Source organism: Chlorocebus sabaeus, chromosome 26 (assembly GCF_047675955.1).
Source record: "Chlorocebus sabaeus isolate Y175 chromosome 26, mChlSab1.0.hap1, whole genome shotgun sequence".
Taxonomy (NCBI): Eukaryota; Metazoa; Chordata; class Mammalia; order Primates; family Cercopithecidae; genus Chlorocebus; species Chlorocebus sabaeus.
The window spans coordinates 47,633,391-47,648,140 of NC_132929.1; the positions used below are offsets into that span (position 1 = coordinate 47,633,391).

Below are 14,750 nucleotides of genomic sequence, written 5' to 3' on the forward strand. Positions count from 1 at the left end.
CAGTGTTAGATTCTTTTAGTTAAAAAAGACCTTTTCCCTTCTCCACTCTGAAACAGCTTAAATTATATTGTAATCATGTATTTAAAGAGTTGGTACCTTTTCTTTGTGAAACTATTTTGTTTCTGGTGTTTTTATGAGAGGAAGTTCTTAAGACAACTCTGCTATCTCTTTTTTTTTTTTTTTTTTTTTTTGAGACGGAGTCTTTGCTCTGTCGCCCAGGCTGGAGTGCAGTGGCACGAACTCGGCTCACTACAAGCTCCGCCTCCCGGGTTTACGCCATTCTCCTGCCTCAGCCTCCCGAGTAGCTGGGACTACAGGCGCCCGCCACCTCGCCCGGCTAGTTTTTTGTATTTTTTAGTAGAGACGGGGTTTCACCGGGTTAGCCAGGATGGTCTCAATCTCCTGACCTTGTGATCCGCCCGTCTCGGCCTCCCAAAGTGCTGGGATTACAGGCGTGAGCCACCGCGCCTGGCCTCTTCTTCTTTTTAAATTAGTATGTTTGGCCGGGTGTGGTGGCTCATGCCTGTAATCCCAGCACTTTGGGAGGCCGAGGTGGGTGATCACCTGAAGTCAGGAGTTTGAGACCAGCCTGGTCAACATGGTGAAACCCCGTCTCTACTAAAAATACAAAAATTAGGTGGGCGTGGTGGGGGGCGCCTATAATCTCAGCTATTTGCGAAGCTGAGGCAGGACAACTGCTAGAACTGGGGAGGCAGAGGTTGCAGTGAGCCGAGATCGTGCCATTGCACTCCAGCCCAGGCTGACAACAGCAACACTCTGAAATAAAATAAAAAATAAAATAAAAATTAAAAATTAAAAAAAATAAAAATAAAAAAATAAAATAGTCTTAGGATTCTTTTCAGCTATTTCGTCTGTTTTTGTTTTTTAAGACAGGGTCTCGCTCTGTCACTCAGGCTGGCGTGCAGTGGTGCTATGTTGGCTCACTGCAATCTCTGCTTCTTGCGCTCAAGCGATCCTCCCACCTCCGCCTTCCAAGTATCTGGGACCATAGGCATGCACCATTACATCTGGCTAATTTTTTTGTATTTTTGGTAGAGATGGGGTTTCACCATGTTGCCCAGGCTGGTCTTGAACTCAAGTGATCCACTCGCCTCAGTCTCCCAAAGTTCTGGGAGCTACCACTCCCGGCCCCTTTTCAGCTGTTCTTACTGAGAACTTTGAAGATGACCCAGGAGGAAATTGTTTTTATGGCTAAAAAATAGTAGCTAACATTAGTTCCCATTCCCTATCATAAATATAAGATATAAAGCACCAAAATTTACATTAAGTACTAAACTCTGAGACCTTGTGAGTCCTGGCTCACTCTTCAAGGCCCTATAGTACTGATGTTTTAGAGTTTGCTTCAAAACAAAGCCTATTTTGGTTTTAACTTAAGGTTTTCCTTCTGCACAATTACATATATAAGTTTATATGCAAGCTACATAGCCTTTTACAGAATTAAACCTTATTGACTTATACTAACTGGTAGGTCTTTCTCCATCTGATTAATTCAAACTCATCCCTTAAGAGCTAGCTCACATGTCCCTTCTACAGCCTTATCCTGTGCCACCAGGCAGAATTAAGTACTTCTTCCTTGGTATTCTCACCATATTTGGCACACAGTACCGTCTGATCCATCTCTCCCTCCTTCCTTTTGGGACATGCTTTCTAATACCCACAAATTCAACCACCTAATCATATAGATTTGCCATGCTCTGTCTAAGGAAGGCTGTATATAATTCTATTGTCTATTTTTTCTAAGAATGATATTCTGAAACAGACAGTCTTAATTATTTAATTTGGGTTAGAATTCTGTGAGACCAGTTCATTACGGGCTTCTTAGACTGTAACAAAAATATTGAGAGTCAAATGCTCTAATGTGGGGGATCTCAGTGATACCTATTTGAGGGAAACAGGATCCCTATTTGAGGGAATCAGTTGAAACTCACTTTTTCATTTTCTCCTAAGACTTAAGAAGATAACCATGGAGACAAATAGAAGATATGCCATAGTGTTAGGATGAATAAGTCTTATGAGGAGAGTTTTGATTTCTTCTGAAAATTCTGTAAGGCTCATGATAGCAAAAGAATGCAAGAAGGAATGGCAAGGCATGATTGATGGGCACAAAGAAATTAAATACTATAAATCGAAGTAAGCCTAAACAGTAAAAGAGACTCATGGTGATAATGAAAGAATGAATTGCATTGCCTTTAATAAACCTGATGACTGTTTAGAAAAAGACATATATTACCCTCATGCAGAAAGTCACAACACTTTAAGACCCAAAGAAAATACATGTTACTAGGGTTTGTCTATGGGTTAAATGTGTGAGGAGGAGGAACTGTGCATCATCTAGACAGAACAATATATAGCTAGCTAAAACACAAATCTCAGAATCCTAATGAAATTTTACTTAAAAATAGCACTTCAGGGCAAGATGGACGATCCCTGTTGAGTGTCTTGTTAAGTCACAAAAATAGGAAGGAAATGAATTATCAGACTACTTCCTGAGGAATTTGCTTTCGTGGTAAGGAGAGATCCTTTATCCAAGGCTTTTTTGGAAAAGACTGGTTGTTTTGTGTGGTGTTATAATTAGGTATCCAAGCTTGTTCAAAAATCATATCCCAGTGCCTGTAGTTATGGTTCACCAGATAATCAGGGTTAGTAAGCACTTTAAACATAGCTAGTATCTGTTTGTATGTGTTTATATCTTGCATATGAAAAGGAATTATTCTCAACAAATATTTCTGTGAAGTGCAGTGAGCCGGTAGTATTATATGTAATACAGTGCAGTGGTTCTCAGAGTGTAGCCCACAGAACCCCAGCAAAGATGCTGGGGTGTAATGATGTCCTCAAAACCATTTCAAAGGGTCTACAATGTTAAAATTATTTTCATAATTATACTAAGAGGCTATATGCCATTTTAACTTGTTGACATCTGTGCTAATTACATAACAGCAATTGTGGGTTCAACTGCTGTCACCTTTACATGAATCAAGGTAATGATACCAAATGGTTCTAGCAGTCTTCATGTTCTTTTGCTACCACACATTTAGTTTTTAAAAAATCAGTTTCATTTCATGTCATTGACCAAGGCGTATAAATTAATTTTATTACTTCTTAACTGCTAAATTACCTATTTTCAATTTTCTGTATGATTAACTGGAAATTATACATACAGCAACTCTGTCACATACTGATGGCTACCTCAACAAAGAGTATTTGTGCAATTCTTTGAATTGCAAGCAAAATTAGCTGCTTTATTAATGAAACAGTATTTATAATAATTGACAAAGTTTGATTATTCTTCTTAAGTGGTACACATTTTCTTTGAAATTGTATGAAGGGAATCTGTTACTGCAAGTGAAACAAATGGCGATATTTGTTGTCAGTGAGTAAATTTCGAGCTTTCAAATAAATATTAGAATTTTGGAAAACTTGTAACTGCCCTGTGAGTTTGACAGCTTCCCATATGGTGTGAATGCCAACACCCAGGGTTTAGCCAGAAGATGTAACCAAATCTTGCAAAGGACTATCAGTGCCTACAGAAATGGGATAGAACTGAGTTCATCTTGACTCAACAGGGGTAAACTGGAGCTACTACTTATCTTTACTTAGCCTACTGACAATGAGCCAGAACAGCAGTGTTGAACAACAAAGTAAGTGGACTGCCAACTCAACACCGGGATATCATACAGAATTCTGCCTCCCCTATCACTCCTCCTAGTCTCAACATCAGGGGAGAAAGGGTCAAGAAAGACGAAGGGCAGAAGTGTCTGACAAACAGAAATTACCCACCTACCCCCAAAGTTTTAAGTTCCAGGTAAAGGTCTAGTCTGCCCTGGGAGGAAGTGAGACGAGCACTGGATTTAAAATGGACTGAAGTTTTAATATGAAGAGAACTGACTCTTAAATACTAGAATGAAACGAATTTTTGAAAATTATAGAATTGGTTTCAAGATGCTGTTAAGGTAATTGACATCCAGTGGGAAAGGGAAGTTGGACAGGCTGGAGTTGAGAGGCAGTTATAGACAAAAAGAAAAACTGATTTGTATTAGTATCTCAACAAGTTAAGCCTCCTCAATAAAATGGTTACACACAGGTGGACAGTTTTCCACACAGATTGGTGTTCTCAGCCTTCTATCCCATTCCTTTTTTGTATAATCAATGGAACTGAAGAGGGATACCAGTAATGAGATCCTGGTATGAGTTCTAGCATACCATAATATTTAAGTCTATAACTAGTCCACCAATTTGGATTAGTTCACTCCTATTTGTAGCTCTGTTTGATAAATGTTAAGTGGATAAGAACCATATTTCTACATCTGGGAGGACACCATCAGAGTTAGACAGATATGAATGGACAAATAAGCATTACTAATGATAGGAGATGCTGAAAGTAACAATAAGTATTTCAAATAGTAAAGTAGAGAAGATTGCTGGGAACACAGCTCAAAGAGCAGAAATTAATTTGATATCTCAATGCTTTTAACTTTCACCTTTTAATGATTCAACCAAAGAAGAAACCCAAAAGGAGGCTCATCTGACAAAGAGGAGAAACCAATATATTTTAAATGGATGCTGTTCAACTACACAATACAGAGGAAGGAAAATGAAGGATCTAATAAAAGAGATTAAGAGAAAAGTAAGTGAAAGCTCATCAAAAAGTAGAACCTGACTTGGGGCCAAACATGGAGGGTGGACAGGCATGAATGATAGACAGAGCGGAACAATTCCTGGATGAATGAAAGACAATAATGTAGAGTGGCTGTGACACATTGCATTATTAATACATACCGAGACTGAATTGCGGGTAATGTTCATGAATCTAACTGCAATTAGTACAGGTTTCTGGATTAGGAAGGACATGAAAAGGAAAGCAGAAGGTTAGAATGTACATGTCATTGCCCCATTAAAAGAGAAGGTTTAATCTTGCAATGGACTGAATATCCATCTTCTGCAACACAGGAAAAAAGCACAGCTTATCTATCTGCTTTGAAAAGTAGGTTTATAGCAAAAGGCTCTTGCCTTCCTGCCTGGATAGCCACCACTAAATTGGGCCTCTCAGAACTGAGCTCCTGAAAATTCATACTACAGAAATGTTTCACTTTTAAGTGGGATTTCTGTTTTTAATTTCTGGGGAAAAGATTTAGATAGTATCCTATGATGAGTTTTATTTAATATCTTTACTGCCTGCAAAAAGCCCATGCTTATGTTTGTTTTTACAGAAGACCCTTTGCTACCTTAATCAACAGACCTTTGTTAAGCACTTATTCAGTGCCAGGCAGATTAAATAGTAAAGGAAGAAAAAAGAATTATTTTAGTGCTAATCTAAATGCAAACTGTGAAGATATGGGAGGAAGTACTGCTGGACCCCTGAAAGAATGAGGGCATGATGAAGCCTCCTTCTCTTTAGAGATTTACTGGGAATCTGAAATGCGTGCTCATTGTCACAATTTTATTTTACAACTGAGAGGAAGGGTAGCAAATGGGCAATAACTAAACCTTAATGCAGCAGTTTTCCAGTTATCCTGAAAACTGACTTCAGAGTAACATATATGGATAACTCCAGTTCTCAATAAGCACTAATCAATAGGGCTGATGCTATTGATTAGTGATCATTGCGAACTGGAGTTATATGTTAGTGGTTGCAAAGGAAGATATTAAAAAGTGGGCAAACCAAGGAAATAAATTATCAGTTTTTCAAGGACTGTCTCAAAACCTAACCCTAAACTCAAAGAAATACTTTTTCATTACAGTAGACTCACAGATGGAATTCCATTTACTTAAGAATCAAATGATTCCATTTAAATTCAGTTACAAATGATTAAATTCTCTACATCCCAGGAATCTTGGCAGGACTACCAAAAGTGACACGATTAAAGCTGGGAACAGACAGTGGAAGGAAGTAGGGAAAAAAGTTAGAAAAGGACTACGTTTTCATAGAAAGGACATGAAAAGAAAGCAGGGCAGATTATTAAGACACCAGCATTTTATCTAAATACTTGATTTGAAAAACGCTACACACTTAATCACATAGATTCTATAATGTAACTAAAGAGCAGATTAAACATGAGGAAGCCATAGCACCCCGAGATTTGGTGACTTTCTACTTGTTTTTTTATAAAAAAGATTCTGATAATAATCCTTGTATACACCACAAATGCACAATTAAATTCCCAAGACAACTCCCATTTTTCCATTATGTCATGTCTTGCATCTTACCATTGATCTACGAATCAGTGACAACCTGGTCTTTGCCTTATTCTCAGCAAATTCCAAGCTACTGATATCTTTGAGACGAGCCTTGTATTTATTCATTTGTTCCACAACGATTAGCTCCACACAACTGAAACAGGAGGAAAGAGAAAAAACTGTTAAGAATGTAAGTAAATAAAGTATAGCACTCACAGACTGTTTTTGTTGTAGACAGTTGAAAGATGAAGGAAAAAATTAACATCCCTTGCTTGATAAACTCAGAGACAAGGTTTAGAATGGTGGTTCACAACTTTGGCTGCACTTTAGAAGCCATCTGAAGAGCAGTTACGGCCGGGCACAGTGGTTCATGCCTGTAATCCCAGCGCTTTGCGGGGCAGAGGCAGGTGGATCACCTGAGGTCAGGAGTTTGAGACCAACCTGGCCAACACGGTGAAATCCTGTCTCTACTAAAAATACTAAATTAGCCAGGCGTGGTGGTGCATGCCTATAATCCCAGCTACTTGGGAGGCTGAGGCAGGAGAATCACTTGAACCTGGGAGGTGGAGGTTGCAGTGAGCTAAGATCATGCCATTGCACTCCAGCTTAGGCGACAAGAGCAAAACTCCATCTCAAAAAAAATAAAAAAATAAAAAATAATAAAAAATAAAGAGCAGTTACAAATCCCAATGCCCAGGCTATACCCTAGACCAATTAAATCAGACTCTATGGGGAGGGGATCCAAACAGTGACATATTTTTTTAAAGTTCCTTTTGCAGTCAAGATTAAGGAGAGCAAAAGAAAACCACATTAGAAGGAAAACAGAGCCCCAAGAAAAAAGACCAAGGTGAAATACAAGAATACTGAAGTATTAAGACCAAAGGATTCAGAGCCATAAGACCACAGTTAGGCTAGATTACAGGAAGATACTAAGTGTTCATAATTTGGTAAAATGGAAATTTAAAACCTATTTAGAAACTATAAGCAGTCCTAAAGAAAAGCCAGATTTAAAAAATAAGATGCTTTAAGACAAATGATGCTCAGTTGAATCCAGGAGTTTGCATCCTCAGCATAAGAAAACCCAGCAGTGTCCAACAATCTTCTTAAAAACACCTGAATTTATGAACCCATTCACTATGTCTGATATCTGGATACAGTGACTACGTAGTCAGAAGTCCCTGAGGTCCTGTAGAGGTTATGGTAACTGGCCTTACGTGGTAGTCTTACTGATGTCCTGTACGCTTTGTAGTGGGTCAGTGGTGTCAGGGCAGCGGAGAATGCAGGGCGCAAACACAATGGCCAAAGCATTAGCAGACATTCGATTAGTGTCTTCCTGTAGAGCAATCCTAAGAAATAAAACAAAACAAAAAACAAGTGACTAAGGGATAAAAAGGGAGCACCATAGGGAAACAGGCAGAAGAGATGAGCAAAAGAAGACAGTATGACATGAACTGCATAGTACTAGAAGGATATAAGTACTTCTAGTAAGTTTAAGTGTCTGCAGACTTTTCCCAAGTTGTTCCTTTGTTCCTTTGTCTCTGGAAAATGTATTTTCACTTGTTCTTTCCTTGAAGCAGTCTAGGTCAGCCGATAGCTTCCCAAGGGAAATCTGGGACCTACCTGCTCCAGGCCAAGATCACTAGATGAACAAGTCCAAAGAATGCAGAATCAGCCAGGCACGGTGGTCCACACTTGTAATCCAGCACTTTGGGAGGCCGATGTGGGCAGATTACTTGAGGTCAGGAGTTTGAGACAAGCTTGGCCAACATGGCAAAACCTTGTCTCCATTAACAATACAAAAATTAGCCAGGTGTGGTGGCGCATGCCTGTAATCCCAGCTATGTAGGGGGCTGAGGCAGGAGAATCACTTGAACTGGGGAGGCGGAGGTTGCAGTGAGCTGAGACTGCACTCCAGCCCGGGTGACAGAGTGAAACTGTGTCTCAACAACAACAAAAAAGAACGCAGAGTAGAAGATTTAACCACAAATAAAGATGGCTTTCTTCTCAACTACTGCTGATATTTACATACAGGGGAAGAGACACTACTCCTGACGCCTCTTTGGTCAGTTAATTTCTGAGAACGATCTGAACCCCTCATATGAATTAGGTCATTTCAGTAGATTATATATCCTTTCTAGTTCAGCTGTTAGAAAACAGGCTAAACTACACAGTGCCACCATGAGGCTGAAGCTGCTACATGGTTCAAACAAGGGCAGAAAAGCAACTGCCATGCATTCCAGCTCAGCTGAAGATTTCTGCTCCAAGGTATCCTAACCACCTGTTTGAGACACTGACTTTATAAATAGAAGAAAAAATATAAATACCTGTCAGTTTTCCAAAGGAGAAATTCCTTATCTATGTAAAATAATCCAAGAGAAACTATTAAAAATCACTTCCTTGCTTTTTAAAGTTACCTGACTAGATGAAAGATGAGGCGTTCCAGTGTATTGAGATGAGTTCGGGAGAGTTGATCAATCACAGAGTATACACCACGGATTGTCTCCTTCCTCTCCTGAAGGCCTAAAAACATTAAGAGCAGAAACTAAGACTAAATATCCCCTCTTATACAGTGTATCTTCCTCCCAGACATTATGAAGCAAAGGAGGCTGGCTATAGAGTTTCAGGAGTAGTTGTACCTGTAAGGCTGGAGAAGAGCAACTCAAAGTAACTATTTAACTCCTTTAGTTTGAGTTCTGTATTCATAAACAGTCTCCTTAGTTTGAACCTGTATCACAGTAATCCTTAATAACAGCAAGGGGATAGAGATGTTCTAGTTTTTCAGTCATTGTGTAGCAGATTGATTTCCCATTAAATTCAACATAATTTATGAATCCTCAGGGCCTAAATACCTCTAGAAAGGCCTTTATCAATATCCTATGCACCTATAGCACTGAGAAACTACACTCTGAAACCTGTTAGGCTTGGCATAAAACAGCCAGCTTTACACATAGTTCTTGCCTAGATTTCCAATTTAAATGAACATAAGCCTAATCTTAAAACTCTTATTTTTAATATTTTAATCTGTTTTATAACCCCACTCTTTCAATTTCTTTGTAAGAAGGAACCAAGTGGCTCACTCAGAACATTTTTAGGACACTAACATTTTGATGAGTCTCTAAAAAGTCAACATTTGAATAGGTGACAGTATACTGGCAGTTTTGTATTCACTGTCAAAAGTTTACCTTTAGATCTATAATAATTAAACCACTAGAGGACGGCTTGAAGGTGGCATTTCTTTCCCAACTACAGGCCTTCTCTCTAACCCAGGAAGCCTATGCTTACCCATAGCTCGAAGAAATTCCTCATAGAGTTCAAAAGTCATGAGAGGATTGGGCAAATCTCGAAGCCATTGTTTGAATACACTTGCAATGACATGTATGTTATAGTCATCTAGATTTACATTCTCAGCATCTATTTAGAGACAAGAGTTAGATTAACAAAGCCAAAACATGCAAAGAGATTCAAATAATTCACTTTACAAACTATCATCATTAAAGGAAGGCTTCATGTTTCTTTTTTTTTTGAGATGGAGTTTCGCTCTTGTTGTCCAGGCTGGAGTGCAATGTTGTGATCTTGGCTCACCACCTCTGCCTCCCAAGTTCAAGTGATTCTCCTGCCTCAGCCTCCCGAGTAGTTGGGATTACAGGCATGTGCCGCCACGCCTGGCTAATTTTGTATTTTTAGTAGAGATGGGGTTTCTCCATGTTGGTCAGGCTGGTCTCAAACTCCCAACCTCAGGTGATCCACCTACCTCGGCCTCCCAAAGTGGAGGGATTACAGGCGTGAACCACCATGCCCGGCCGGCTTCATGTTTCTTCATCAAACTGACTAACCTATTTTCCACAATGTAATTCCATGCTTTGGAACTGTGCTTCTAACTGTGGTGAAAGAATACGTCTTGTTGATTTGTTTTCTAAATCTGTTGTGAAGTGTGTAAAATAAAAGATCATGGCCAGGCACAGTGGCTCATGCCTGTAATCCCAGCACTTTGGGAGGCTGAGATGGGCAGATCACTTGAGGTCAGGAGACAGAAAGCAGCCTGGCCAACATGGTGAGAGCTGTCTCTACTAAAAATATAAAAATTAGCTGGGTGTGGTGGCACACGCCTGTAATCCCAGCTACTTGGGAGGCTGAGGCAGAATTGCCTGAACCCGGGAGACAGAGGTTGCAGTGAGCCAAGGTTGCACCATTGTACTACAGCCTGGGCAACAGAGCAACTGTCTCTAAATAAATAAATAAATAAAATATTTTGATGCTGAAGTATTGTTAAACTGCTATAAACGTCTCTACATGCTTGCTCTCAATTTCTGTATTTCTCTTGCTATGGCTTTGTCCTCAGACCACACTTTGAGTAGCAATGTTTTACATGACAAATGAAAAAACGCATACAGGACATTTTCTGAAAGTAAGGCTGATTTTAAGTAATTCTTAGAGATAAAAGGACAGTGATAATTGAGCTTAGAAAATGTAAAGAAAACACGTTTACCCATTTCACTTATAAACTCCCTAAGGTTATACAGATTAGATGACTGCGAAGATTCGGGATGATTGATTTTCACTTGTGCTATTTCAAGGTATCAGAGACAAAGTCAGTAACTGCCTGTAAACTAAAGTAGACCAAGTCTCTTGTAGATGGAACCTTCTTGCAGACGGAACTGGTAAGACGGAGTCTTACCAGTCATTGTTATTATTTTCATACTCAATTCATTTCTCATTGATTTGTTCATAAGAAACAGCACAGTACACAGGTTCTTGGCACAAGGACACACTTTGTACTCTGTTTGGTTCAAAAAGATCTATTCCTTCCCAACAGTGATAAAGTGTAGAAGTTGAGAATGAAACCAAAGTCAATCCCCAGCATGAATTCCAGTACTAAAACTACAGCTCTACAAAGATACATGCTCAACTCACTATCAGTTTGAGTAACTATCATCAATGTAGGCAGGCAAGATGATACACAGGAAAGAGTACCCCTTGGAGTCAAAATCATAAAGAGAAAGGGGAAATAGATTATGAATTCAGAAGATCTGGGGTTAACTCCAATTTGGTCACTTATTGGTGATGAGTCTTTGGGCAAGATCCTCTGTAAGCCTCAGTTCCTTTTTCTGTAAATGGGTATAATAATATCCCTAATTCATAGGATTGTTGTGAATATTATAAAAACATTAGTACAGCACCTTGCATCAGCAGCAGCAGCTCATTATTTAATTTCCCTGTACCTTAGTTTTCTTCTTTGTCAATCAGAGGTATCACAATCTTACTGAATTATTACAAAAATTAAATGAGATCTGTCCCAAGTGCAAATTATATGCTCAATATATGTCTGCTGAATTGACCAAATGAAACCAAAGACTCTTTAGAAAACCAAAAAATGATAACAAAGTGCCACAGAAAAGAACGCATTCTTCCGGCTGCTAAGGAAAGGATCGACATGTAATGAAAACTTGAAGAGCATGAAATGACCTATTTAAATAAAGTATTTCATTATGATTTAGAGGGCACTATCTTACCTGTATCTAGACCCTGTCGAAGCTCCTTGATTTTATTAGTCGAACCAGACTTTCGATAAATACCTTCTGTATACAGTCCATGCATTTCAATGTAGTTTATGAGCTTTTCCACCACTAAAGGAACAGTTCGGTCTTCGCTGGTCAAACGGGACAGTTCAACCCCAAATTGTCGAGATGATAGCTCTGGATCATACTAAATAAAAGATAATTTTTAGTTTCCAAATGCATTCAAACATCTTGAAACGTGTTTAACCAATTCTTTACCAGGAGCTACTTTTTATTTCTCTGAAGTTTTATAAGCATAGTTAGAAGAGTTGGGAGAAAGGGAATTATGTTTAACTAAGTATAAATAAGTGAGATTAGTTTCAATCCTTTTCCACCAGAATCTCCAAAAGAAAATAATGGAGTGAAGATTGAAGGCAGTGGCAAAGGGCTACAGCTTCTCCTGTCAAAAAATTGCTTCAAAAGCAAAGCTGGGATTTGGGCGTGGGGGAAAAGGGTTGGATTTTATATGCAAACAGCTTGACCACCTACCAGATACCACTAGAAAATCTACTGATTTGATAAGAATTAGAGTTGTCAGCAAGTTCTTAGGCATAAGAAAGATTTGATGTTTATATAAACTTTATGGAAGTTTAACTGAAAAATGATTTCATAATTAAAGGTAGAGGAACACACAGATTAGCCCATGACTACTGTTACAGCTCTTCTGTATTGACTTGAAGAGTGTATCTAATATCATACTTTATTTATTTATTTGAGACTGAGTCTCACTCTGTCACCCAGGCTGGAGTGCAATGACGCGATCTCAACTCAATGCAACCTCCGCTTCCCAGGTTCCAGCGATTCTCGTGCATCAGTCTCCCGAGTAGCTGGGACTACAGGTGCGTGCCACCACGCCCAGCTGGTATTTGTAGTTTTAGTACAGACGGGGTTTCATCATGTTGGCCAGGCTGGTCTCAAACTCCTGTCCTCAAGTGATCTGCCCGCGTTGGCCTCCCAAAGTGCTGGGATTACAGGTGTGAGCCACTGCGTCCAGCCAATATCATACTTTATTAACCTATAGGTTACTTTATATCCTATGTGACTGCAACAGAACAGCTTACCAAAGATTATTTGAAGTAATTCACTGAAAACAAAAATAGCAGGTATTATCTCTGAGACTGAAAATTGTTTTGCAAATCTGTCTTTCCTTCTCCTGCACCATTGTCCTTCCCTAACTGTATATTCCATTTTCTTCTTTAACCTGCACCCAACCAGTTGCCAAGTCAATCAGTTCATCGTCTCTATTTTTTCCTTTGTAAGTGTCATCACCTCAGCTCAAAACTGTATCACTAACCAATTAGACTATTTCAACAGTTTCTTGGCCAGTTTTCCCCATATTCCTATTTCCCCTTTTAAAATATTCTATAGTATATATAATGTTTTATTATCCTCAAAAACCTTTAGTGGCTAATTAGTATATAGCAAACTAAAGTGCAAACATTCTTGAGTCTCATACTCAAGAACTTACTTGAACTGATTCTAATTTCTACTTTCCAGCCTTACATTCATCAATTTGTCATTTACTTATTAGGTACCAAGAAAATAAAATAAAGGCCTTCTGCTTAAGACTAGTAGTGTTAGGCCCAGAGCAGTGGCTCACACCTGTAATCCCAGCATTTTGGGAGGCCGACGCAGGTGGATCACCTAAGGTCAGGAGTTCAAGACCAGCCTGGCCCATATGGTGAAACCCCATCTCTACTAAAAATATAAAAATTAGCCAGGCATGGTGGCGGGTGCCTGTAATCCCAGCTACTCAGGAGGCTGAAGCAGGAGAATCACTTGAACACAGGAAGCAGAGATTGCAGTGAGCCAAGATCGCACCACTGTATTCCAGCTTGGGTGACAAGAGCAAAACTGTCTCAAAAGAAAAAGAGTTAGTGTGTGAAGATAAGTAAAATTATAAATAGATTTATTAAGTATTATGGAACCACAGAAGAGAGATAGCTAGATCAGGAAAGACTGGGCTGGATAACAAACAACTAATGATCTTGAAAAGACCTGATGTTAAACCTTAGTGTTGGAAAGCAAGTAATAGATAAGTAAAGAAAGCAGGATCTTTTAGGCACAGGAAATACAAAACTACAAAGTTGGGCAGAGCAAAGTAGCTACGGAAAGGAAGCCACCAGATAATTTTAAATAAGGGATGGCATAATCAGTTTATTAGTTTGTATCAGTATTATCAGGATTATTTTGCATCATTAATGTATCTACATACTCTACATTCCAGCACTCAATTCTTAGAGCATTAATTTCATGTCTATTTTGACATATGTTAAATTTCAGAGACAACATCTCTGAAAAGCATTTCCAAGTCTGAGGCAGAATGGACACAATCTTGGAATATTTAGAGGATGCATATTAAAAGTTTTGCCTTGTCACTATGTGAACTTGGCTAGGTTATTTCACATTTGCAACAGAAATACCTCCTTTCTACTTCAGAGGTTGTTGTAAACATTAAGTTGAACATACACAGCATGACAACCTGGTATATGTCAAATACTGAAAAAATTATTATAGAAATAGAATAGAAAAAGGCTTGCTGTAATGATTAAATTTTAGCCAAATGTTTTCCTAATGCTGGGACACAGATGTGCAAACACATATTCTGTTTATTTAAATCCCCATGGTATTAGAAATGTTATAACTTGTGAAAGCAAAATAACAAAATATTTTTAGGTATTAAACAAAAACTTTTAAAATATTTGATTTGAAACGAAGTAATCTAAAGCAAACATGCTAGAATAATCTAAAGCAAACATGCTAGAATATTCTACTTCTTGAAATGAAGAGACAAATTAATTTTACTATTTTAAATGGAAAAAAATTTAATTCTAAGTACTTTTCTAAAAATATATTTTAATAGTTTTTGTTTCATAGTTATTTTTCATTTAAACTAACTTCATGAGTATTTTAAATAAAATCTTTAAGGAGCTATGACATACACACATTGTAAGTTACAGCTTAAAGCATTTTCACAAAGACCCAAATTAAGAAACAAAA

General features: G+C 38.4%; 1 protein-coding gene across 15 annotated transcripts in view; it reads right to left on the minus strand.

Annotated features, from left to right (window-relative positions):
• The window catches only part of MYO9A (myosin IXA), a 308,489-nt gene that overhangs the window by 20,969 nt on the left and 272,770 nt on the right, over positions 1 to 14,750 (minus strand). For 12 of the 15 annotated variants that reach the window (XM_008016030.3, XM_038010113.2, XM_008016029.3 and 9 more), the window contains 6 exons: positions 11,706 to 11,898; positions 9,478 to 9,606; positions 8,610 to 8,715; positions 7,410 to 7,541; positions 6,226 to 6,349; positions 4,798 to 4,851 (listed from right to left, as the gene is read on the minus strand). In XM_008016030.3, coding sequence (XP_008014221.3) covers positions 4,798 to 4,851; positions 6,226 to 6,349; positions 7,410 to 7,541; positions 8,610 to 8,715; positions 9,478 to 9,606; positions 11,706 to 11,898 — 738 coding nt within the window. The remainder of the gene's footprint in view (positions 1 to 4,797; positions 4,852 to 6,225; positions 6,350 to 7,409; positions 7,542 to 8,609; positions 8,716 to 9,477; positions 9,607 to 11,705; positions 11,899 to 14,750) is intronic. The other 3 variants (XM_038010116.2, XM_008016035.3, XM_008016034.3) reach the window with 1 other exon arrangement.